This window comes from Berghia stephanieae, chromosome 2, assembly GCF_034508935.2.
Source record: "Berghia stephanieae isolate SIO BIC M18660-M18661 chromosome 2, UCSD_Bste_1.3, whole genome shotgun sequence".
NCBI classification, from domain to species: domain Eukaryota; kingdom Metazoa; phylum Mollusca; class Gastropoda; order Nudibranchia; family Aeolidiidae; genus Berghia; species Berghia stephanieae.
This window is the reverse complement of record NC_088361.1, coordinates 80,763,135-80,789,884: the sequence shown is the minus strand read 5'-3', so window position 1 is coordinate 80,789,884 and position 26,750 is coordinate 80,763,135. Positions and strand designations below refer to the sequence as shown.

General features: G+C 34.2%; 1 protein-coding gene across 1 annotated transcript; it reads left to right on the top strand.

Annotated features, from left to right (window-relative positions):
- The first annotated feature begins 397 nt into the window (after positions 1–397).
- On the top strand, positions 398–25,233 carry LOC144965628 (stAR-related lipid transfer protein 7, mitochondrial-like). The gene is made up of 10 exons (XM_078901170.1): positions 398–697; positions 5,872–6,339; positions 8,780–8,949; positions 14,412–14,461; positions 14,818–14,928; positions 16,740–16,784; positions 17,182–17,319; positions 18,976–19,060; positions 21,834–21,947; positions 22,731–25,233. Exons 2-10 carry the CDS (start codon positions 5,915–5,917, stop codon positions 22,748–22,750), a joined length of 1,158 nt encoding a protein of 385 aa, XP_078757296.1. The 5' UTR covers positions 398–697; positions 5,872–5,914; the 3' UTR covers positions 22,751–25,233.
- The last annotated feature ends 1,517 nt before the right edge of the window (positions 25,234–26,750 follow it).

Below are 26,750 nucleotides of genomic sequence, written 5' to 3'. Positions count from 1 at the left end.
CTATCTATATGTTAACGGTGTCATTTTAAAGGTTTGTGTTGTCATTTGTAGAACTCAAGGAAACAAGTGATTCCATTGGTTGGACTATTGAATACAACTCACTATTTGTTTTCTTTTGCGACCAAAGACTTGTCTTTTTACGTAATTTATTTTTTGGGTCAGTGGCAATAGATAGTATGCAGATGACGTCACTCAGGCCTTTGTTATTGTTTTTGCCATCCGCGTTTGTGAGTTGTTCTCACTAAACTGTATTAACCAGACTATAAAAGTTCATGGTTACACAGAGTTTGTGTGTTGGTCCGTTATACTTCCGGATGGCAATGTTATGAACTCCTTGGCCAAGCGCATTCTATCTATAAGTTAACGATGGTTCACGTCGGGTAGCGGGAAAAGAAATTAATATTTCTTTTTTCTTTTTCTTTTTCTAAAAAAAAAATTGGCGTTTTTAAAATTTACAATTTGGTATTTTATGTTATTTATTTGGCATTTACAAAATTAATCTGGCAATACTGTCGTTAACACACAATGAAAATGAAAATTCGCTTTGAAAAGAAACGAAAACAAGCTGTCTCACATGGGGGGCCGTTTTTCTCATTGAAGGAAACCGGTTCGCTTCACATTTAATTTTTAGATTTCTTCCGAAGATTGTTATTTAGAAGAGGGGAGCTTGATAGACACTCTGAAGTGCTACAAGGACGTAAGTTGTTAATATCCTTTACATGTTATATGAGATTGGTTTAAAGTATTTTGTCGCTCTGAAGGTCACTGTGGTCACCATTTTCATTGCGTAATTTTCTGACCTTCATTTTACAGTTAGGCTAAAGGCACATAAGAAAAACTTAGAAACAGGCTCCACCAAAGAGTGGCTTTAAATCTAGTTTTCTTTATACCATAAACAAGTTAGAAGATTCTATATCCTCCTATTCTAGATACCCTACTATATGAATCATGTGAAGCGTTGATTATTATCTTGGCTGTCATTATCATTATCATTATCCCCAGACACCTGTCTGTAGGTAGTTGCATGAAAATTTGAGATTGCAGCAATTGTTTTCAAAATAGTCTCATGCTATTCTGCAAGAAATACACTTTTCAATGGTACCAAAATTATGACAATGTGACAATTAGAACCAAAGTTACGGGATTATTAGTCCGCAAAAGTGGACCAAAATACTTAATATAATTTTAGAGGAAAAAAGAAACTAAAACTGTGACCAGAGAGCAACCGAAAAGCGGGGGAAATGGAAAATCACGGTTATTTGGGTTGGAATACATATAAAACCATATATCAAAATGATCGCAAAGGAAAGACGAAGCAATTTTTTAAAAAATTAAATGATTATTATGCAATATTATGCAACGTCATGCAATTACATAACCCTAGAAAATGAAAAAAAAAGCGCGAGGAACGGATAATAACTTTAAAAACAGATTTGAGGGTAGTCTTCTTCCAGAGCATGCTTACAATACTATGGCTATGATTAATTTTGAACACAAAAATTGTTAAAACAAGAGGAAAGGAGCGTAAACGTATGAATTTAGACACTAAAGTTGTGTCCTTGGGGAAGGCACTTAATATTTGGCATTGGCAAATGAGCAACAGACGAAAGATGACTGGTATTCGGAGAGAAGAAAAAAAAACAAAAAAACAATGAACAGGGCTAGAAATAAAGTTGAACAAGTGTCAGTAAATGCAACTTGCAAATGTACTGCCCAATGTTTTTGCATCCTTGGACAAGACATTTGGGCACCAACAGTACTCGGGAGAAACAAGCTTGCCGCTTTATATATGCAAACATGGTCAGTGATAAAAATGCAAAATTAAAAACAAGAACTACATAAGAGTGGTAGAGAAAACTTAACCTGAAAATGCAAAATTGAATATTACGTAACATATTACATAATAACAAACAATAAGCCGATAAATACCGACACTTTGCAAACTTTCTGCAACATAGGCATGTCATATATCAAACTGAACATCTCGAAGAGATGTATCATATGACTAACTATTAAACTACATTAAAATTGAAATGAACTTTAGAAAATTTGATAATTGCTTTGCATTCAACATCACTAAGAGAACAGATAATTAAAGGGTACTCACGTACTGACTCGCTTAAATCCATAAGATGGCTGAGATGTGGCAAAAGACAGAAGACAACAAAATCTAGGCACTATGGGTTGTTGGCTGCATGGAATGTAGACACAGGCAATATCCAGGTAATGATACTGAATAAATACATCGAAGTCCAAGCAATGATACAGAAGTAGTTGGGGGAGACTGACGATCGAATTCATGTTGTTACTTCAATTTCACATTTAAAAATACAAGGCAGATTATTGGAGCTGGAGGCGGCAGACGACGGACGACGGGAGTTGGAGGTGGCAGACAATCAAATTCATGTTGTTATTTCAATCTCATATTTAAAAATACAAGACAGACGACTGGATTTAGAGGCGGCAGACGACTGGAGTTGGAGGTGGCAGACAATCAAATTCATGTTGTTATTTCAATCTCATATTTCAAAATACAAGACAGACGACTGGAGTTCGAGGCGGCAGACAATCAAATTCATGTTATTTCAATTTCATATTTAAAAATACAAGGCAGATTATTGGAGCTGGAGGCGGCAGACGACGGGAGTTGGAGGTGGCAGACAATCAAATTCATGTTGTTATTTCAATCTCATATTTAGAAATACAAGACAGACGACTGGAGTTCGAGACGGCAGACGACTGGAGTTGGAGGTGGCAGACAATCAAATTCATGTTGTTATTTCAATCTCATATTTAAAAATACAAGACAGACGACTGGAGTTCGAGGCGGCAGACGACTGGAGTTGGAGGTGGCAGACAATCAAATTCATGTTGTTATTTCAATTTCATATTTAAAAATACAAGGCAGATTATTGGAGCTGGAGGAGGCAGACAATCAAATTCATGTTGTTATTTCAATCTCATATTTAAAAATACAAGACAGACGACTGGAGTTAGAGGCGGCAGACGACTGGAGTTGGAGGTGGCAGACAATCAAATTCATGTTGTTATTTCAATTTCATATTTAAAAATACAAGGCAGATTATTGGAGCTGGAGGAGGCAGACGACTGGAGTTGGAGGTGGCAGACAATCAAATTCATGTTGTTATTTCAATCTCATATTTAAAAATACAAGACAGACGACTGGAGTTCGAGGCGGCAGACGACGGGAGTTGGAGGTGGCAGACAATCAAATTCATATTGTTATTTCAATTTCATATTTAAAAATACAAGGCAGGAAATGAAACATGAAAATGTGGTGTCATAATGAACGTCTGACTCTGAAAACAAAAAAAGTACTTCGATTATGATTAAATCAACAAAATTAAAAGTTATATAATAATTTTTGTTGTGGTAAAGAGTAAAGTAATGAATGAAATATACTTTCACTTGAATTGACTCTATCATGCTATTCTGTATTATTTGTATTGAAATTAACCACATTAAATTAAACCAACACACTTAACCTGCAGAACAAACAAAAATAAAAGATAAAAAATAATATCAGTGGAACATAATTTTTAGTTGTCCGGTATCATCCCAGTTAAAAAGTCATTTCAGTTTCAACATTCATTCATAAAATAAAACTAAAATTATGGATGGGACTATTTTCAGTCTTTTTACAGCAATTATTCAGCTTGAAATTATTTATACAAGTCACAAAAGCCAAAGCAGTCGATAGTTTACAGACTGCACTGTACACAGGAGACTCGGGGATACATCGAGAGGCAATCCTGGTTGGCCGTCGCCAACTTCATGAACACGCATCGTATTTAAAGTCACTAAAAGACGCTTTCGCCAGCATCAATCACCACCAAAATTCACACAAATAGAGAAAAATGGTTGGCGAATAATATAACATTAATTAAAAATAGGTAATATAATGAAAAATGTATTTAAAATGAAGTTAAAACTTACCAAATTTTCAAACAGCTGGCATCTGAACAAAGAATGAACGGATTAAAAATCTGAAAACGCCGCCTGATGCGCTGGCTTCTCCTCTTTAAAATGAGACCGGAAGTGACGAAATTAGTGCACAGGAAGCGATTCCACGGCAATGGAAGTAAAACTATGTTCACCGGTTAACACAATTTTCACTCCAGAGCCGTAACATCGATATCGGGGCTCGATCAGCGGCTCAGCCACGGGCGATGCGACTACCTACTGTCTGGGGATAATGGAAATTGGTTATCCCCAGACACCTGTCTGGGGATAACGAAAAGGCTGGCCTATCTGTTTTCCATCGCGCTTTCTGTTTTTGTCTTCGAATGAGGAGATTACTTGGTTTTGTCCTGGCCCTGGCCATATTATACGGCGTATACCCTGGCTAGGAGGGAAAACAGTCAAAAAAATGTATTGAGTTTTGGGAGATGATATTTTTTGTCTTGTATTGTAATTGAGTAATGATCTCTCTGTTATGCAATGTATTATTTTTAATGTTAAATATATGATTATGATTTTTAAACATTTGAGTGTGTTCCTCTTGTGGGGACCTGTGCTTGAGTCAGGATGGGTCAAAGTACATGATGGTGTGCTCTTGGAATCTACATCCGTTTCCTATTTGTACCCGGTTCCCCTTTGACTTAGTTTTTCTTGGGTGCTTTAATTGTAATTCTAGAACTTTTTACTATCCCATTTTCTTCCGTTTTACTTGTGCTTATATGACTGAAATGTGTTGCAAGCGCTGTAAAACCCTTGAAAACAAAATTACTGAGATTGTTGTTTTTTTTTTTTTTTTTTTTTAATCCTTCAATTTTTGCTAAAGACAAAGAGACCATGAGTTTGGCTCCCCGACGTAAAAACCGTATTTGCATTTGTTGCATGTTGAGGAGGCCAGTTAATTATTTGTTCATTTATTTATTTTTTGTTGTTGTTTGGGCTTTTTGTTTTAGACCGTGTAATAATATCACATTCCCTTCCCCCTACCAAAAAAAATTTTTTGAAAGAGGGAGAGAGAGATTGCAAGTTATCAGCCGTCCGTCACAACAATTATTTTAAAATTATCAAAAATCGGGAAAATAATACAAAACAAGAAAATTAAATTACTTTTTGTGTTATACGGCCAACAACTTACAATCTCTCTTTCTGAGTGGTTTAGGGGGGGGGGGGGGCATGATAATAGGGCCTATAATTACATACAAACTAAAAAAAAAAAAACAGCAACAAATACAAACAAACAAGCAATAAATAGATAGAAGAAGAAAAACCCCCAAAAAACTCAACATATAAAGAAACAACTCTGAAACAAAAAGATGGTTGTACACCTGGAAGCCATATTCTTGGTCTCCTTAGTCAAAACGAGCCATTTGGGTTAGGAACCAAAACAAAATTATAAATAAAGAACAAACAAAAAACAAAAGAACCCCCAAAAAACAAACAAAACAAAAGTCCACAACATAAAGAAATACATAAATGAAAATGCAGTTATACGTCGGAGACCAAAATCGTGATCTCCCTAGAAATAAATTGAAGAATATTATTTTGATCTCCCTAGATATTTCATTCACTAATTTATCTAGGTTTTATCTAGAGTTTTTAAAATGCTACCACTATATATTGACAAATTGAATAAATAAACGCCTGACAAAAAGATCCACAGTGAAAATACTAATTGAAAGAGATGCTAGACCGAAAAGATTTCGGATGGTCTCCCATTCTAATTTCTATTCACTGTGAATCTGTGAAACTTTCTTGCAATAAACTATATACAGTTGTTTAAAAATTAGACATTTTCTTCACTATTGCTCATGGACTTTGAAATGCTGTTGTTCGCGGTAATTTTTTTTTTCTTGCCTATAATCTCTCACATTTGTCACATATCGTCTTTTACAGATTTGACATTTCCTAAACTGGATGAAAGATTCTTTTGGACATAATGAATGCACTAAGAAAATTTTTATTTGGTCAGGGAGGAGGTACCTCAAGTCTCAAGCCCCTTTGTAAACAATGTGCATATAATTATGGAGCAACAGCTGATGGGATTGGAATCAGTAGTTCAGTGCAAAATCTTTTTTCTGTTAAATACAGTAATCGAGTCAAATTTGCAGTGAAACGTGTATGTAGACAATTGGACATTCTGTCAGAACTTTTCTCAAAACAATGCAATGTGGTTTTAGCACAGCGTATCAGGAGGTCCTATCAGATTTTGTTGTTGTATCGCAATCTTTATGGAGAACATTTGCTTAAAGAGAAAGTTAGCTCTCATTTCACCAGAATTAAAAAGAAGCCTTTAATAGCTCTACTTTCAGCAGCAGCATTTAGTTGGGACAAAGAAAGAATTTCTGATGAAGAGATTAAGAGGTAAACTTATCATTTTGTTGTTTTAAATTGCTATGTGAATTGTCATGAGAATTATTATATATATATATATATATATATATATATATATATATGTATAGATTTAATCACATCATATCGTTTAGTGCGGCTATGTGGTCTAGTGGTATGACACTCGCTTTCAGATTGGAAGGTCCTGGGTTCGAGCCCCGTGCTCGACGCATAGTTGAGTCCTTGGAAAAGGCTCTCTACTCACATTCTCTCACCCTACTTGGGTGTAGAATGAGTACCTGGCCGTTAAGTGTTGTATTTGTCAGAAAAATTGTAATATCGCCTAACAGGCGTCATGTCCCGTCCTAAATGTTAAATGTTGCTGTTGACCAGGGACCCCTTGTAAACCGCTTTGAGCATATTTAGTCGATATTGCGCTATATAAAGCTCAATTTTAAATTTTAAAAGCCCCAGTATTTGTAACATGTTAATAATTAAACAAATTATTGTCATCCATTTTCTAATAACCATGCACAACTCTGTATTATAATATATATATATATATATATATATATATATATATAATATATATATATATATATATATATATATATATATATATATATATATATATATATATATATATATATATATATACACACAATATAGACTTGTGTCTGGTTCATTTATATATATGGGCAATTTTAGATACTTTAATCTTTCCAAAAGATAGTGTCAGGCAAAAGTCTATTAGCGTGACGTTGTGCATTCTCAATGTTAACAGACTGGATCTTTTTTTGTTCGTTTGTTCTAGTCCAAACACAGCATATTCTTTGTTAAGTGATTTTTATACAACCATGCCTTTTTCCCTAAATGAAATACGAATTGCTATTAAAGACAACATATTAAGTCTATGTTATGGTTTACCCAAGAATCAAGTTCACATTGCAGAATTACATTTCAGTACACTTCTGGTGTTATTAGGGTTCTTTTTTGAACATAAGTATCATTACAGGTAAGACATTTTAGGCTTTTATTTTAGATATGATGCCTCAAATGATTTGTAGAAAGTTTGAAGTTGATATCTTCAATTATTTTTAACAAGGCCCCTCCAGAGTTTATGTTGCCAGAATTATGCTGTAAAGTCATTTTTTTTCACCCATATTGGATCATGATGAGATTCTACTTATTTTCTGGTGATAAGTGGTTTAGATCTCAATTGTAGACTGGATTGTAATCAATTTGGCATGTAATTTTTGTTCATCAGAAAATCATGAAACACACATTTGTCATGCGATAAGTTATCAGGGACAAAGGCATATGATTGTGATTTAACCTCATCCCCTCCCAAAAATATCTTATTGTTAAACACAGCCATCCGTTCATGTGACCCAGTAGATGGAGAGTGATTGAATTTCAGATTGATATTTTGCTTAAAATCCAGTGAAAGAATGGTGATTTTTTTTCACTGAGATAATTCGCTTGGTCTAACTTGATGAGAGTATGCATAAGATGTTTCTGTAAATATTGATGGAGTACTGAAAAAGAATGAAATTAGCAGTTATAAATGAATAGCAATTTGATAAACTCTAGAAATTAATTCTCAACAATGAGTCTTTCAAGTCTATTCTTTGCTTATAGTACAGAAAGCTTATGTTCTTGAAACTGTAATTCCGCAACCAAAGATTTAATTCTGGTTAAGTTTGCATTGTTCATAAAAAACTATGCATTTTACAATAATTAGGCATTGCTAAACCAACATTCAAAATTTTAAATATTAATGTCATTTGAAGTTTTTATGAAATGTTTTACAGTTTTTCAGAATCATGAAATTGTGAAATGCAAGATTAAAACTTAATGGTAGTCTTTTAATGTTGGTGCAGCCCGCAGCTACATTAAATATTGTATTTTGGTGCAATCTTGTCTTGGTCAAATCAATTTAGCACATGGGTGCCAGTTCTCCGGTTCATGCCAGAATTCCAGTTTCGCGATATCTCGAAGTCAAATACCTCCGGTTTCAGTGTTTTGGGTAAAATAACCTAGTAGCATCGGTAAAAATTCGGTTGGTTTTAAAATCAAAATTAATTTCCTCATTGGGTCAATATGTTTGCTGTGTAATCATTTAATAATGATATAAAAACGGTGATGAAATAAGAGTAAAGTTTAGGCCGCATTTTCAGTAGGAACATTTTCAGGTTTGGCAAAGTGTCAAGATTTTAGTTTCAGGTTTCAGCACTTCTTCCTGCTGGCACCCATGATTTAGCATCACTTTGCAGTTAGACATATCTCTTCTTGTGATAGGCTATGAGAGTTCTAAATGTTTTATGAGGGAAAGCTCATGTTGTTGTGTTATGTCGGAGGTCAATCGAAATGTGACAAATTTGTAGCTCCAGAAAAAAGCTATAATTCCCTTTGCCTGTTATGTTATATTTTTTGTTATTGAAATGATACAAATTTCTTTTTTCCTAAACAGTTGCTACAAAGAAGTAGTTGAGGTAAAATTGTTGGTGAAAAAAAGTCAGCATTACAAGGATCACCCAACCCAGGTCCCAGAGAAACAAAAATGGGAGCAGATTGTGGATGCTGATGATTTTAAAGTGTGGCGGCACCAAATACCTAATTCTCAACTCTTCAGATATAGGGGTAAGATTATCTTTTATTTGAGGGGTCCACTAAGTTTGTCATCAAGAATTAGATTTGCCAACCAGTATTTCTTACTCTTCGGAGTTGTCAATTTTTCGGCAGATCTGCGGAATTCCGAGATTTTTGAAATTTTCAGTTGGTCACAGCTGTTCTGCTATCATGGATTTACATGGTTCACAGCTTATCCATGATTATGAACGGGACCGGTTTTCCATTTTAGTCTAGTTTCCATTTATATGAGTAGAGAATTTCTTCTTTCAATGTTGATAGTAATGATACTGTCAAAAGAAATGCAGGGTCACATTAATACTATAATTATTTCAGTTGGTTTTTTATTTCTGTTGCGGGTGGTTGGATGGGAGCATCACCCTTGAATCATATACCTATGATGTTCGCATGGGTGTACGATCCGATAGTGATGTCGTTTCTTCTTCTCTTTACTAGCCTATCCTGCTCCTTTGGTTTGTGATTGTATTTTTGACAGGGGATATTTTTTTTCTGTAAATCCTCTGCCTGTTTGTTCTTGGTTATTTATAATTTAGCTTATGATATCTTTAGGTTATGATTTTGATTGACATTTGTACTATTTTTGTTAGATTGCTTGTTTTTTTGTTTCAGCGGTCTCTCATATAACCTCAATTGTGTTGGAAGAGACCTAAAGCAACAAACAAACAAAAAAATTATTTCTGTTATTCACTTATATTTTTGTTTTTATTTAAAGATTTGCATGGAATTTTGCACCTAACCATATTTTACACTCTACATATTCTCAGATCATATTTATAGTTTAACTGTGCATTTTATCAGTTGAGCTCAATATATAGTTGGATAATTTATTATTTTTTAGAATGAAATTTGGTATTGATGATGATGATAATGGTAATCCAGAGCTGCCAACCTACCGCAAAAAATGCGGAATTGTACGCATTTTCAGCGATTGTACGCTTGTACGCATTTCCCCCAAGATTGTACCCATTTTCAGTGTACAGAGTCACTTCAGTTTTCTTTAGTTGTAATTCATATTATTACTAGCCTATTGAGAAACCTTGGTGACCAAGTGGATGTTCATATATTTTTTTGACCAATTATGATCTTCATGCTGGGAGGTAGAATTCTGAAAGGATTGGATTTTAGTCTTGGGAACATCATTGTTGCTGCAATTGAGCTTGTGCAGTGTGACTTTATATAAGTATACCTTCCTCTTACTTTCACAATGGTTAGTTTCAGTCGATTTCAGGATTGTACCCATTTTTATGAAATCTTCCCCATTTTGAGGTCCCATTGTACACATTCTCATCAGATGGGGTTGGCAGCTCTGGTAATCATATCTAACGTCAGTATATTTGATACTAATCATGATGATGGTGATACGTTTTCTACTTTTTATGATTTGTAAACTGGTCTGTGAATGTTGACAAGAAAAAGTGAATGTTATTTGATCTGATTTTAAAACATGTTTGATAAGAGCGATAATTTCTCTGAGACTTACATGGGATGTGTCGTCGTACCGTTCATCACAGAGGTGGGTACAATAGAATATACCTTTATCCCTTGATGGTGTCTATCTCGACAGCCAATCGGGTGTTTTGCTGTCACCACCAAATTGTGGTTTGTATGTTCAATGAGACGAATGGGTAGACAATGCATTTGTAATCTGTTGCTAGTATATGCAACTATTAAGAGTGCATATTCGTTAATTGATGTGTGCAGTTTGTCTCTCAATGTTAGAGGTAGATTAAGTAGAGATGCCAACCAGTATGGGTTTCCCGTATTCTGTATGTTTTTTCTTCCGCAATACGGGCATACGGTTTTATCATGAAAAATACGGGATTTGGTTGAAGTGAAAAATCCACGAAATTACGATCACAACACGAAAAGTGTTTTCATGCAGAAGAGCTTTCATTATTGATACTGAATTTTGCAAATCTTGCCCCGCCTACTGCTATATAACTATTAGTAATTCACTGCCCTTTTTCGAATACGAGGTAACGAAGTCCGATTCGATCTTTTCGCGTTGATATCGATTTCTGCACGGCACTGTGAAAATATGGGTTTTCAAAAGGCTAGGTTGGCATCTCTGGATTAAGGTGTCTTTTTTCTTTTTTTTTTCATTAAGACTTGAAATTTCACTGTCTGATAAACGTTATTGCAATAAGTGACATGCATTACTATGAGATTTAAACAGTTGAAGGTGGTCTTATAAAGCTTGCCGCATTGATATCAAATCATCCATTCTATTTATCTTGGACAATTCATCAATGTATATGGCTTCATCAACAAGAACAGATCTTATAATCTGGATAAATGCAGAGTGAACTATTGTAAATTTGAAAAATTGCTCAATTTTATGGCCGCCACTTAATTGGTACGATTTGTCAGGGGGCGAGCCATCCCAATAAACCGGCCTCAGGCATGCATACCATCCTGGAATTTCCGGATTTGTCCCAGACATTTGAAAAAAATAATGACTGTCCTGGAAAATATGGAAGTTTACTTTTTGTCCCGGAAATTATAAAATCGACCATTTTATTATAACTTGGAATTAAGAGGTCTATGCAATTATGAACTACTGTGACATATCATTATCATCATCATCCCTATAATCACAACTACAATCACTACCGCCACATCATCATGATCCCCACCACCAAAACTACCACAACATCATCATCATCATCTCTACAATCACTAAACAACAACCACCACCACATCATCATCTCTACCACCACTACTACAACAACGATCACCACATCATAATCTCTACCACTACTACAACCACCGCCACATCATCATCTCTACCACCAAAACTACAACAACCACCACATCATCATCTACCACCACTGCAATAACAACCACCACCACATCACCATCTATACCACCATAACTACAACCACCACCACCACATCATCATCCCCACTACCATTACAACAACCACACCATCATCTCTACCACTACTACAACCACCACCGCCACATCACCATCTCTACCACCAAAACTACAACAACCATTACGACAACCTCTTCATCATTGCTACCACCACTACTACAACCACCACCACCACTCTCGATATCCGATGTTTGACTATCTTTTAAGACTTTATTATTTCGTGACGTATTGTTCCTGAATTTGAAGTTTTATCTGTAAAATGTCCCTGAAATTTGAACTGAGGGTAGGCATGCCTGCGGCAGGACTGTACATAAAAATTAAGCTAAAAATTATTTCCAAAATGATATGTTTTTAGTCCGCTTTTGAATGCCCCCAGGGATTCGGAATTTCTGACTTCAAATATAATTGCAATTTATGTTATTAGCAGAGGCAGATGCTTTTTTTGTAGAAAGGAAATTGGTCATAACTTGCTTACCCAACGAAGCCATCTTTTGTTGATATGAATATAATTAATTGCTTTTTCTGATTTCTTACATGATACAATTTAAGGTTGTCTGGTCTCATGGCAAGTATTTCAAACTGTTTATTTAAAAAGGTTGTGGATTAGGATCTTTAAATTATCATGATGATGCAGGGCTAAGAATCTCCATCCATCACCATCACAATTCCGCCTTTTTCAAATTTTTCTATGAATAAAAAGACAACCACTACATCAACATCCCTACTGCCACTACTATTATAACCTCCACCACATCATCATTTCTACCACCACCGCATCATCCCTACCAGCAATACTCTGCACATCATCATTCCTATCCCCACTATTACTACAAGCACTACCACATCATCATTATCTCTTTGACCACCTCTACTACAATGACCACCACACCATCACTTGTGGTAATCAGTACTATTACATTCATCACCATGTCGTCATCCCTACCACCACTACTACTTCAACCACCACCACATTATCATCCCTGCCACCACTACAAAAAACTATCACCACTGCTTCTTCAACCATCACCACATCATCATCCCTAGCACAACTACTACAACCACCACCACACCATCATCCCTAATACCACTACTACTACAACCACCATCACTACTTCATCCCTACCACCATTACTACTACAACCATCACCACATCATCATCCCTACAACTAATACTATTACAACCACTACCACATCATTCCTACCACCACTACTACAACCACCACCACCACCACCGCATCATCATCCTTACCACCTTTACTACACTACAACCACCTCATTACCATCCCTACCACAACTACTACTACAACTTCCACCACCACCATTATCCCTACCAGAACTACTACTACCACCACCACCACATCATCCCTACCACCCCAACTATTTACAATCACCACATCATCATCCCAACCACCACTTGCACATCATTATTCCTATTACTACAACTAACACCACATTTTCATCCCTACAGTCACAACTACTAAAACCACCACCACCACAACAGCATCCTACCTATCGTGAGTACTACAACTACCACCACACCATCTCTCCCATTAGTACTACTATTGCCGTCACCACATCATTCCAACAAATCATACGAATATTTTTTTAAAAGTGAAAAATGGGGTGGGTGGTGGCTGTTGACATTGTATAATCCTGGGTTGGGTTCCTGACCTCCCATAATTGGCAGGGAGGCTCTTACTGTGTCTTCTATCCCCCTATATCTGTTTTCCAACTTGCTTTCTATCTTTGTTTTGGAATGAGATTACTTGGTTTTGTCCTGGCCGGATACCCTCAAATGTATAGTTAATTTTGGGAGATGGTATTTTTTCCCTTGTAGATCATCTCTCTATTATGCACTATATTATGTTTTGTTTACGTATTACATATGATTTGTAAAAAATTGAGTGTATTCCTCTTAGTGGGGACCTGTGCTTGTGTCTGGATGAGACTTTTAGGTGATCTCAAACTAAGTACTTTGATAGTGAGCTCTTGGAATCTACATGTTTTTCCTATTTGAACCAATTCTCCTTTGTCTTATCTTTTCTTGGGTGCTTTAACTGTAATTCTGTAATTTTAACTGTAACTTTTTACTATCCTATTTTCTTCCTTTTTACTGGCGCTGATATGTCCTTCATGTGTTGCAACCACCGTAAACCCCTTACAAACATTAAAAACAAAAACAAACATTGTATAATCGAATCACTTGATACCATTCTCTAAGTAGATAAGATTTTATGTTGTAATTACTCTTTCAACTTTTGAAAGTCCTACGAATCGTGTCAGAAATTGCTACGAGATACATTTTTGATTGAATCTCAGTAAATTTTACGGAAATTCAAATTTATAGGTCATGGGTCGTGATCTATGCGCTGAAAAATTTCCTCCTTTCTTTGTGACCAGTCATTCTCACCCCTGTCATGCCAATGGTTGAAATTCTGAATTTTTTTGGTGATCAGGAAAACAGTTTTGAATAAATAATATATGATGTGTGTTGAAAAATGTAAGATTTTGAAGAAATAGATATTTTTAACAGGTGAACCGTGAATTTTTTTGTCTTTTTAAAAATTTATTTTCAGTATTCGGACACTTCAGAGACATTCCTGCACGAGCATTCTATAACACACAGGTATTATGCTGACATTGTAATTTTTGTCTTACTTAGTTACACATATTTCATATTTTTATTTCAGTTTGGGCTTAAATGAGCGACTAATTTTTTTATGAATTGTATTTCCAGTATATGCATACTTGTGATGTCCTTTTGCATTAAAATAAATGACATTTATGTCACTGTACATTTTTCAATCTATTTTAATGGTTGTAATTCATTTGTCTAAAGTTCTCTTTATTTTAGAGTGTAAATCAAATCATCATGCTTTTTCTTACATATATAGCTATAGCAATTATCTTATCCTTGATGTGATTTAGAGTTTGGCCTTTTGACATCTTCATGAGAATTTATTTCCCCAATTTCTTTGAAAGGTCGATGTACATTACTGGAAAGACTGGGACAATCAAACTCTTGATGTACGCATTATTGATAGAGACACAGATAGTGGTTCAGAAGTCATTCACTGGTTATATAAATTTCCTGTGAGTATAAACATTTTTGTCTAATGATTGATGTAAGATTTTGTTAAAATGAACAGTTTGTTGAAATGAGTAAATTATTTTTACTTTTATTATTTTTTATATTTCGATGCTTGAACAAAAGTCTTAACATTCGTTTAATGTTATGTTCTTAAAATATATAAAACTTCAATATCATCAAATTTTATCCTAAAATGAACATCTTACTGCATGATTTAAAACACAATTTGATAAAAGATGTTAAAGCATATGTAAGGAATATATACACTACTAAATATGCATTTCAAATACAAATAAAAGATGAAATGTATTTTAACAAACGGTGATCTACTGCAAATTAACACTATAGGGTGTCACTCACAAAAACAAAAATTAGCTCCTCATATTGTACACAATGACTGGGCCTGTAAAATGCAAAAATCTTTATGTAATCACAACGTTTTATCTAATTCCTTGCTTTTGTAATTTGAAAGACAATGTTTGAAATTAAGCTTTTGAAATTTCTTGCCCATACAAATGTTTGGTTATTTCTAAAGATATCTAACAAAAGGCCTGACTGACTGCATTATTACATTTTTAAAATTTAGACTTGTTCCTATTGAAGTTGGCAGCTCTGCATAAGAGCCGTTTTAAAGATTCTGCCTTTTCTTAATCTGAGCAAGGGTTGATAACATTTGAGCTTACCTGGTTGCTTCACATAGATTGTGTAGACAAATAAATTTGATAGATGACCTGTTTTTAATGATTTAAAATATTAAAAAGAAAGGATGAGGATTGATGAATATGAAAGTATGCCAAATTTCTGACGACATTAATTTATGACACATAATTATAAATAATTTTTCTCATAAGTTTACAATATGGGGTGCTATTGCTATACCATAATGGACTACTTCACTATAACTAAGAAATACACATTATTTTAGTAAATAACTCAATTCAGCTCGATTTGATTAAAAGGCTATGTGGTCCTAAGGGGTTTTCTTTGGAGTAGAAACATGTCTGATGTTAAGAACTTCATTTTTATTGTCTTTGAGATGATACCGCGTCTCCTCCACCCCCCCCCCCCCCCCCCCCCCCCCCAAAAAAAAATAAAAAAGAAAGATATTTATTGTCAAGATGTCTAGAGATATATGATAAAGCCATGTCTGCCATTCTGCCTTTCTCCTATTTTACTTAAGAGAACTATTCAAATTGTTTTTATGTTTGAGTTTGAGTAATTGTTGGTTTTTCAATGCTTCCTCGAATGTGTTGCCATTTTAATTAATTTTATCTTATTGGAAATGATAATTTACAGCTATTGCAAAGAACAATTATTTTCATACGGAATAAAATTCATTCAGATTTCTCTTTTCCTAATCTTTTTATGGATGTTAACACCACACAACATTTTGGCTGTGTCAAATTGAACTTTTTTACTAAAAACATGTATTTCTTAATTATAGTGAAGTTGTTTCTTATTATAGTATAGCACCCCACATTGTAAACATATGAGAAAAATAATTTAGAATTATGAGATAGATGAATGGGACAAGATGAATAAAAAGCCACAATTTTTTGGTCACGATTTATTGAATCTTCTTTGATGTTCAGGGATATATTTCTCCAGGCAAAAAGAATAGTTTAGGCTGTCCTCTTATTTTTTACAGCTCACCAACCTGTCCATTTTACTAGTATTGCGTCCGCCCTACCAGTGAACACTTTCTACCCAAATGGAAATAAAAGAGCTGTCAATGAATGTGCTTTTTTAGATTATGGATGCGTATTTTCTTTAATATTAGTTGTCCTTAAGATGTTGACTTAATTTATTTCAGTACCCTATGAACCCCAGAGAGTATGTTTATGTACGGCGATGTTCGGTAAGACATTTTTGTCATTAAAATATTTAAATGAAATTTGAATATAAAGTTCATTTCGTATACGATCATTAATATTCAACTTCTTATGTCAAAATGACCGCATAATGAGGGGCATTTCACAGATAAGTGACAAGATTGTAACATGATTTTTTTTACACAGAAATTGTAATGTATGTATGTGTTTTTTAAGTATTGACCTTCTTTTTCATTATTAAACATATTGGTAAGTTTCATGGTATGTGCTGTCTTTGGGTATTTTTTAAAAAGTTATATTTTGAAAGTGAAAAAAGGTTACTTGTTGAATTGTATCAAGCTTGTCTTTAGAAACATCACATTTATTTTTGAAAAATTTAGTACTCAATGATTGTTTGTCACACCTTTATTTGTTTGATTTCAGATTTATCCGGAAAAAAATTCCATGATTATCACTGCCAGAGCAACACAGCATCCTACATGTCCTAAAAGGGAAAAAACTGTCCGGATAGAGACTTACTCTTCTCAAATGGTGATCACACCATACACCTTCTTTGATGAGGTAAGATCAAAATAATTTTTAAAAACAATACAGACAGCATTGAAATCTTGAATGAGTCAGAACAGGACCTATTTGTTCAAGATTTCCATGTTTTCCAGTTTTCTGTGTTGAGCATTTTACAAAAAAATATGAAGAAGAATGTGAGGGAGGTAACGAGGGGTTTTGGTAAGGTTTGTGCATATTGTCTCATTCAGAGGTGGATTAAGATTCCAATTTGGTGGTTATAGTAAGAAGGCAAAGCCAGCACACCACATTGTTGATAACCCATTAAGTACGTGAAGACTTAACCTATGAATCCGATACCTTATCACTATCACTCCTCACTTATCTCCACAATGCCACTCCTCTCACCCCATCCCCAATTACTTGCTTGATTTTGTTGTTACAGTAACAACAGCCTCAGACCATCACTGTCTTGCTAGCCTCCTACTGGTACCGGGACACAATAGAATTATAAAGAGTAATGTGTGTTGTCCGTAAGACACTGATAAAACATGCTTTGCACCGCCTCTCACTCCAGACAAATGCGTGCTTGTTACATTGACTTACTCACTTCATGCCACGCTGAGAGTGATGAAAGCTTTCATTTCAATACATACATCAGGTACAAGAATTTTATGAACAAACACAAAAGTGAATGTCCAGTTTGTTTGAGATTTCTTTGTTGGCTTTCAAAACTTTTATAGAGATTTTTGTGTTGCCAATACTATGAAAATAGAGAGATTAAAAAAGAGAATTGGCACTTGTTCGTGATTTTCAGATTTCTGTGCTACACTGTAATTGCTTCAGTTTGGCTCTCTTTGCCACATGCTTTTATTTATTTATTTATTTATTTTTTTTTTTTTTTTTTTATTACCTCAGATTATTGTTTGGTTAATTGCAATTTTCTGGGCAGGAAGGCACTTACTGTGTCTGCTATCTCCCTATATCTGTTTTCCAACATGCTTTTTGTCTTTGTCTTGGAATGAGATTACCTACTTGGTTTTGTCCAGGCCCTGACCAGATACCCTAGCTGGGAGGGAAACAGCCAAATGTATAGTTATTTGGGAGATGATATTTTTTTCCTTGTAAATCATCTCTCTATTATGCACTGTATTGTTTTGTTTATATATTATATATATGGTTTGTAAACATTTGAGTGTATCTCTCTTAGTTGGGACCTGTGCTGGTGTCTGGATGAGACTTTTAGGTGATCTCAAACTAAGTACTTCGATAGTGTGCTCTTGGAATCTACATCAGTTTCCTATTTGAGCCAATTCCTCTTTGTTTTACTTTTTCTTGGGTGCTTTAATTGTAATTCTATAACTTTTACTATCCCATTTCTTCTTTTTTTACCGGCGCTGATATGAACTTAATGTGTTGCAAGCGCCGTAAAACCCTTAAAAACATAATACAAACAATATTGCAATTTTGAATTTGTCATCCTTGTTTGAATTTATTGCTGAAAAAAAAAATTAAGGGGATCAGGAATCTGTTTCATGGCTTGAATAGGATATCTTACAAACTGTATATTTTTCACAAATTCTATTCCTTAATATTCTGGTAATAGAATTTGTAAATTCACAGTTTTAAAAATCATCATTTATCTACCTTTTGATATCAATACATCCTTGTTACCAAGTGTGGTTTTCCTCTCTCTTCTTTTTTTTTTTTAAGAATGGTTTTTCATACGTGATGTCATACTGTGATGATCCCCAGACCAACTTTCCACCGGTGTGGTATAATTGGATGGCAAGTGCAGGTAAGACAATCTCTCTCTTTGCATTTGTCTGTTGTTCTCAAGCTCAAAGATCAACAAATTAGATTTAAGTGAATATGGTAGGAAGTTGTCTTAGAATTTGCTTACTTGCAATTTCATTCTAGATATTATGTTCAAATAAGAAAATATATTAGGACACGTACTGACAGAATGTCTGGTCTTAAAATTTAAAACAAAAAGGAATTTCAAGATGCTTGCTTTGTGGAATTGCAAATTGATTGCTTTTTAGAAAGAATCAACTCTTGCTGAAAGTCTTAGACAGCCCAGCTATTAACAGTCCTGTAAATCTTCCGTCTATTTTCGGATTTCCGACATTACGATTTTTCTCCATAAGTACTAAAAAAAAAATAAATAGAAAGATAATAGTAAAAATAAAATTCATAACCCCAAAGAACAGAACCAATAAAAAAGAAAATAAAAGACTTTTATTTCGTTCCTCGAAAAAATTAGATTTTATTCCGTTTCAAATGCCGACTTTAAAGAACAGAACATAAAAACTTTTTATTTGTCGCATCAAAGACAAAACATGCCGTCTATCAGTTAGCTATAAGATTACTGTGCCACAGCCAGTGAGAGAGAGGTCGCGAAGTTCGCGCGAGTCGTCTTCACACACACACACACCTAGTCAGTAAATAACGAACACACAGAAGTGTGTCTAACCGGACCGGAAGGTTTCTCTTCGAACTATATATTCTTCTTTGAAAGCTCTCACACCACTGCACCACCTCCTCCTCTTCCTCTTCTTCGTCGTCTTCTTCTTCTTCTTCTTCTTCTTCTTCTTCTTCTTCTTCTTCTTCTTCTTCTTCTTCTTCTTCTTCTTCTTCTTCTTCTTCTTCTTCTTCTTCTTTTTCTTTTTCTTCTTCTTCTTCTTCTTCTTCTTCTTTTTTTTCTTCTTCTTCTTCTTCTTCTTCTTCTTCTTCTTCTTCTTCTTCTTCTTCTTCTATAAGAATTAATCCAAATAAACGAAAGAATCAGCATAAACATTTAACACAAACAGGAGCGAAGATACGCAGCTTCCTGTGTCGAGCACTAGACGTCTAGATACACATCCTTCAAAAGGGTAGGAATTGTTCTCTTCCTTTCATTTTACAACTAACTCAGACCTGGGACATCAAATAATTGGGATTTCTTTTTTGATACCATAAAATAAGGATCTTGTTATAAATAAGTAGGGGAAAGTGACATGATTTGACTAGTCAATTGACGTGTCATCTGTGTTGTGTCCATATTTTTGTCCTGTATCTATTTTCGCGTTTCAAAAAATTCCGACAATTTTTTCACCAACCATTTACAGGCCTGTTTTAAGCAAAATTAGCACAAACTGGAAAAACATAACTTTTTAAAAAATGTTTTAAAAGTTTATAAATGATATATCAAATAAGCAGTGCCTGATTGTTTACTTTTCTCATTCAGCCAGAATTTTGTCATTGTCATATTTATATTTAGTGCTTAGGCCACGGGAACCCCCTCCCCGTGGGAGTTTATGCCATTATATTTTTCAAATAACAAAACATATTTGCTATACAAATTCACCTGTTACCGTAAAAATAAGTGTCAATTAAGAGAGTTATGGCCCTTTGAAAAAACTTGAATTATGTCCCCTTGCAAAAAGAGACAACATTTCTTTTGAAGGCTCTGGAGCCTGCAATGTTAATTCAAATATATGCAAATTGGGTATCAGACGGAAGGAAATTGAAAACACTGTCAAAACATGTGCAAAAGCATTCAACTTGCTAGTGTCATATAGATTCACAAAGAGTTGCAGCAATTTGTCAGTAATCTCATGAAGTGTCATACCTTCCCTTTTGGGATATTTGAGTATTTTACACAAAAATGATTTTTAAAATGGCCAAAAACAGCATGTTCAGTAAAAATATTGCACTCAAGGAAGCTATGGTCCAAGCTTCAACAACAACAACCTTCTTATTTCTATGTCACAGCAAAAACTTGAGGTGTTTGCAACCCTTAAATCTCTCTCCACTTTTTGAGATGTTTGACAAATTTATCATAACATTGATTTTTTAAAAACATGGTGTTATTTTCCAGTTCTTACATTAAAAAGTAAGTAGAAGGTGCATTGATTAGCAATGACTATGAAAATTTTTGTTTTCTATTTTTGTAGGAAATACTACTCTTAAATCAAAGCCCTATCTCCACTGAGTTACAATCTTTTTGAATTTTGAAAATCCATTAATATATAACAAAGTTATGTGTCATTTATTTGGATGACTCACAAAGAGAAAAAAATACCGAAAATATGGGACGCTTTTTCTGCGTTTTATTCTGGTTTGTGGCTGTATCTCACTTAATACATGGAATTAGAGATTGAAACTTGGCAATTTTATGGCAAAATTATCAGAAAATATGATGAAGACCTCAGAAGATTTCTAACTTGTATAGTTTTAGAGCTGTATGGCTAGGGTCAACTATAATTTTGTTTTAAAATATACATAATATTTTGTTTATTTTATTAAATTTTATTCATCTATTTTTGTCTCAGTGACATTTATCCTAGTCTATTCAATTTTCTGTTTGTTAAAATTTAGTTTATTTTAAGTGGGCCAGTCTTAATAGTGAAAGCCATATGATTTTCTATTTAGCCACATTTGAAGTCGAATTTGATCAGGTTAAAGTCTGGCCCATGTACTAATTTCTAAATCTTTTGTGTGTTTAAAAAGATGTCTCCAAAGTTGCATCTATTTTTGTATTTAAAACAAAAAAAATTATTAATTTTCATACTTTGATATCAATATAGGTGTGCATGAATTCCTAGAAAGAATGCATCAAGCAGCTCTGAGGAAACATGAAAGGGCAAAAGTTGAGTTAGCATCCAATAGAATGGACAGCCCACCAGCACATCTTTATTCTGGTATGGTTCATTAGTATGATGATTTCTGGCAGTTCAAACAGTTGTGTTGTTTGTTATTGTAATAGTCACATGGTGTCCATGGGGTTAATTCTCTCTATAGTATGAAATAAGCAAATACTATTTCTTATATGCATTGCTATTATATAGCAGATTGTCTTTGCTGAATTGGTAGGCAACTTGCTTATAAAGTCAGGCTGACAAAAAACATTCAACTTTTTTGCTTTAGATTAAGGAAAAGAAAAAAACAACATGTACTGCATACAACATTCATGGACAAGACCCTTTGTAAATTTTTCTACAACACAACTCTTCATTCTTAATGCTAGAAGGCCACATTTTAAGATAACTATTTCAGCGGAGCTATGCAACTCATGGTTTTTCTTTGTTGTCTCTTCTAAAATAAATATGTTGAATTTAATTTCGCCTGATTTTCAGAGTGTGGCCCTTAACCCAATTAAGAAATATCTCCGTAGCATTTTTTTTGTCTTAATCCCATGCAAGTACTGTCACATGATATGCAAGATCTCAAATATAATTTTCTAACACTTTAAGTGAACACAAGGGATCCCTTGTAATGCAGTGGACAATTCAATGTGTTTCAGTGCCTTGCTTTCTTGTCATAAATATTTATTTTCAGGGTAGCTTTGTATCAGTTATAAATGCATTTTGATCACCTATAAAAAACATTGATGAATGATTACTGTCTTAATTAAGAAATATTATGTTCTGGTTTGATTACTGTGTCATGATTCTATAAGATTTTTCTGATTTTTCTCTTTGCAGTATTTTCTGTTGAAGATTGAATGTTTGTATAAGGTGTAAGTTTATGACTTTGTATTCACTTATTATTTTTTAAAATTCCATTTGTTTTGGTCTCCTGACTGTCCTTGGTCTAGTCGAATTCATGTTGTAGATATTCAGTCTTCCATCTTTTATTTTTCTTCTTCTTGCCTTGTAAAAGAAACCCCAACTACTCCCAAAATAATATTTTGATGAAGCTATTCAAAATTAGAAGAAAGTAGAAAATCGTGTCATTCTTTTTCTCTCTATACATTTTTTGTGAAATGTTGATTGCATTATTATTATTATTATTATTATTATTATTATTATTATTATTATTATTATTATTATTATTATTATTATTATTATTCAGTGATGATAATCTTCCGCGGGTCTGCAGAATCCCAAGATTTTGGGATTTTCTCAGAAATTTTCAGCTGATTTTGCTGTGTCAAACATTTTCCTCTGATAAAAGCTCAGGTCAAGTGGTGGATCCGTGAAAAAAAATCACCAACATGTCTTGTGTCATATTTTGACACCTGTGCTCAGTTGTATGAATTCTGGTGACACTCCCATTTTGATGGCGTCAGTCTAGACTGGCTTCAGATTTCAAAAGTGAGACAAGGCAATTGATGGTCGAAAATAAAGGGGTCGGGGAGGGGGTAAATGATTCTAGACTTTATTTGTAAGTAGGTCAAGAGTGGTAGTAAAGTTATAGGTCCGTTTTTAAAGGATAATTATCATAACATGCCCCTAATTAGAGAGAGAGAAACAAGTCCCACCAATTTCTCTCTCTCTCTCTCTCTCTCTCTCTCTCTCTCTCTCTCTCTCTCTCTCTCTCTCTCTCTCTCTCTCTCTCTCTTCTCTCCTCTCTCTCTCTCTCTCTCTCTCTCTCTCTCTCTCTCTCTCTCTCTCTCTCTCCTTTTTTTTTTTCTTCTTCTTTCTTTTTCACTCTTTCTTTGTCCCCCTCTCTCTCTTTCTGTTTCTCTGTTTCTATGACAAATTGCCATTATCATCACTGATTATTATTATCATTATTATTATTATCATTATTATCATTGTTATTATTATTATTATTATCATTAATATTATTTTCTGTCTTTCATTAGTTTTGTGGAATTATATTATGTGTATTGTAATGATACTATAAGATTAATTCATAAAGAAGAAAATATTAATTCATTAGAAGAGACCATTTTACCAAACATTTTTTCTTTTAGATTGTGACAATTTAAATTTGTGATGCTTTAAAATACAGTGGAAACCTGTTATGATAGGGACAGTAGCACCAGAGCAAAATCCCTGTTATATTCAATATCTGTTGTTTTACCTAATTCTTTGTGATGTTTTTATTCATGTGGAATCCCAAAAGCATACAATTTTTGTCCTTCCGCTCTCGACCTGTCATTTTATTATTGTGTTAAGAATTTTACCTCCAGGTGCTTATTCAGGCCCCTTTATGAAGTTTTGTTCCAGTGGGCAGGGATGTACTTACTTTGTCTTCTATGCCCCTATGTCTATTTTCCAACTTGCTTTCTGTCTTTGTCTTGATATTGCCCTGGCCCTGGCTGAGAGGGAAATAACCAAATGAATAGTTAGTTTTGGGAGATGATATTTTTTTCTTTGTAAATCATCTCTCTGTTATACACCTGTATTATTCCTATGTTATATATGATTTGAAAACATTTGAGTGTGTTCCTCTTAGTGAAGACCTGTGCTTAACGTCAGGATGAGACATTTAGGTGATCTCAAACGAAACTTTTTACTACCCCATATTCTTCCTTTTTACTGGCGCTGATATGACCTTAATGTGTCGCAAACAAAAATAGGCAAGTTTTGTTCAAATAATTTTGGGTATTTTGCATACACTATTGGATGTGAGTATATGAGAGTGCTTGGATGCTCAGAGGAAAGGAATATTTGATTAAAAAATCACCTATTATAACCGGATGCTTGTCATATCCAGACCTATTATGGTTTCCACTGTATTAACGTATCACTATTTACATTGAGATCCTTTAGCACTTCAAAGTTCTCCATTTGTTTTCCTTAATATCTGTTTTTCTTCTTCAATTTTTGAAAAATAAAATTCAAGATTACATTTAACTGTTGTTTTTTAAAGTTGTTATTCATTCTTGTTTTAAGATTGATCTTTTTCCTTTCCTTTTTTTTTTTTTTACTTTGTTAAACACTCTAAAATATCAAATTTTTATCAGCTTAAGCATAGTAAGGTTTGAATCTAATTGCAGAGAACCTGCAATAGAAAATTTGATTGACCTCTAATTGTTTATCTTGAGGAATACTATGTAATTAACTGTGAAATAAAAGTTTAATTTATGTAATGGATTAGTAAATATTGTGACATCTAGTTTATCGTTTATACAAAGATAAAGATAAAACGATATAGCTCAGTTGCATATGGCTTGAGGGCATTTTTTGTGTTGTTATAGATGGTTTTGATTTGTTCAACTTATGACTTAAAGCAAAATAAAGCTTTAGTGTGCCATATTTTTATTGTTTTAATTATTTTGTTTATGTTATGAAAGATACATGTTGGCATGGTGCAGCGCAACCTTTCCCCAAATAACTGGGTGGGGTAGCTGACCTCCCATAGTGGGCAGGGAGGCACTTACTGTGTCTTCTATCCCCTTAAATCTGTTTTCCAAATGCTTTCTGTCTTTGTCTTGGAATGAGATTACTTGTTTTTTTCTTGGCCCTGGCTGAGATGGAAACAGTCAAATGCATTGTTATTGTTTTGGGACATCATATTTTTTTTCCTTGTAAATCATCTCTCTGTTATGTATTATTATATTTGTTATTTTGAATGTATAATGTAAGTATTTGAGTGTATTTCTCTTTGTGCTTGTGTCCGGATGAGACTTAAAGGTGATCTCAAACTAAGTACATTGGTGGTATGCTCTTGGAATCTACATCTGACCCCTATTTGTTCCCAGTTCCCCTTTGTCTTACTTTTTCTTAGGAGCTCTAATTGTAATTCTAGAAGTTTTTACTATCCCATTTTCTTCCTTTTTACTGGCGCTGATATTACCTAAATTTGTTGCAAGCGCCGTAAAACCCTTAAAAACAATAAAAACATTTCCCCAAATAGCACCTCACAGGCTGCATATCTTATCCTGTGGGCTCTCCATTAGTCTACACCTTTGGTATTTCTTTATCCCCTTGATAGTCTTGCTGAGAAAGAAACAATAGATTGTCTACATCTATCCTCCCACTCAATTGTCAAGACTTTTATCTTTCCTCAATTCCTTCCTTTCTCTTCAAAACTTTGTCTTTAAGCAACATGTTTTTAGTGTAAATGAAGTGTAATTTTAAAACATATGTCATAGTTGTTGTCTACAGTTCTTGAAACATACTATTGGGACATAATTTTTTACCCTCTCAGTGTTATTTTCAAAATTCTTTGGGAGCTCCGTCCTATGAACCCCCACTTGGACTCTGCTCGGTGCCTTTAGCAAATTCCAGACCCCCGACAATTGTCCTTACTTTTTTGGACTTGGGTGTTGGAAGCACTGCCTGTAAGTGCAGACCCATACATAATCTTTTAAGTTTCCCTGTCGTCTTGTGCTGAAATAACTCAAATGGTGTGTAAACCCTTAAAGTCAAACACATAGTATTATGAATGAGGAAGTCTTGTGCTAAAGTACTGGAATACTTTATGAACCTTTTTAACTGCATCCATAGCACTTTTCTCAGTTGTGTTATTTTACTATTCCCCCCCCCCCCCCCCAAACAAAACAAAACAAAAAAAAACTAAACTAAAATAAAAAACCAACTAACAAACGAAAAAGCAAAAATAAAATACAAATGGCTGTGATGGAAAAAGGAAACGAAAAATACAATCTTAGGCATCCCCAATACCATCACTTTTGTAGCGTGTCCACGATGAAATTTTGTGTTCACATGAATGGATTATCAGGACAATTTTGGTTGATTTTCATTCATATTGAACTGAAGAGATTAGTGTGATGAGAGGTAGGGGGACTTGCATTTTCACAAGACATG

Excerpts from the sequence above, each read along its gene's own strand:
- LOC144965628 (XM_078901170.1), top strand. The coding sequence starts at position 5,915 with ATGAATGCACTAAGAAAATTTTTATTTGGTCAGGGAGGAGGTACCTCA. Across the intron at positions 14,929-16,739 it reads ACTGGTTATATAAATTTCCT|TACCCTATGAACCCCAGAGA; the intron begins GTGAGTATAAAC and ends AATTTATTTCAG. Across the intron at positions 19,061-21,833 it reads TAATTGGATGGCAAGTGCAG|GTGTGCATGAATTCCTAGAA; the intron begins GTAAGACAATCT and ends ATATCAATATAG.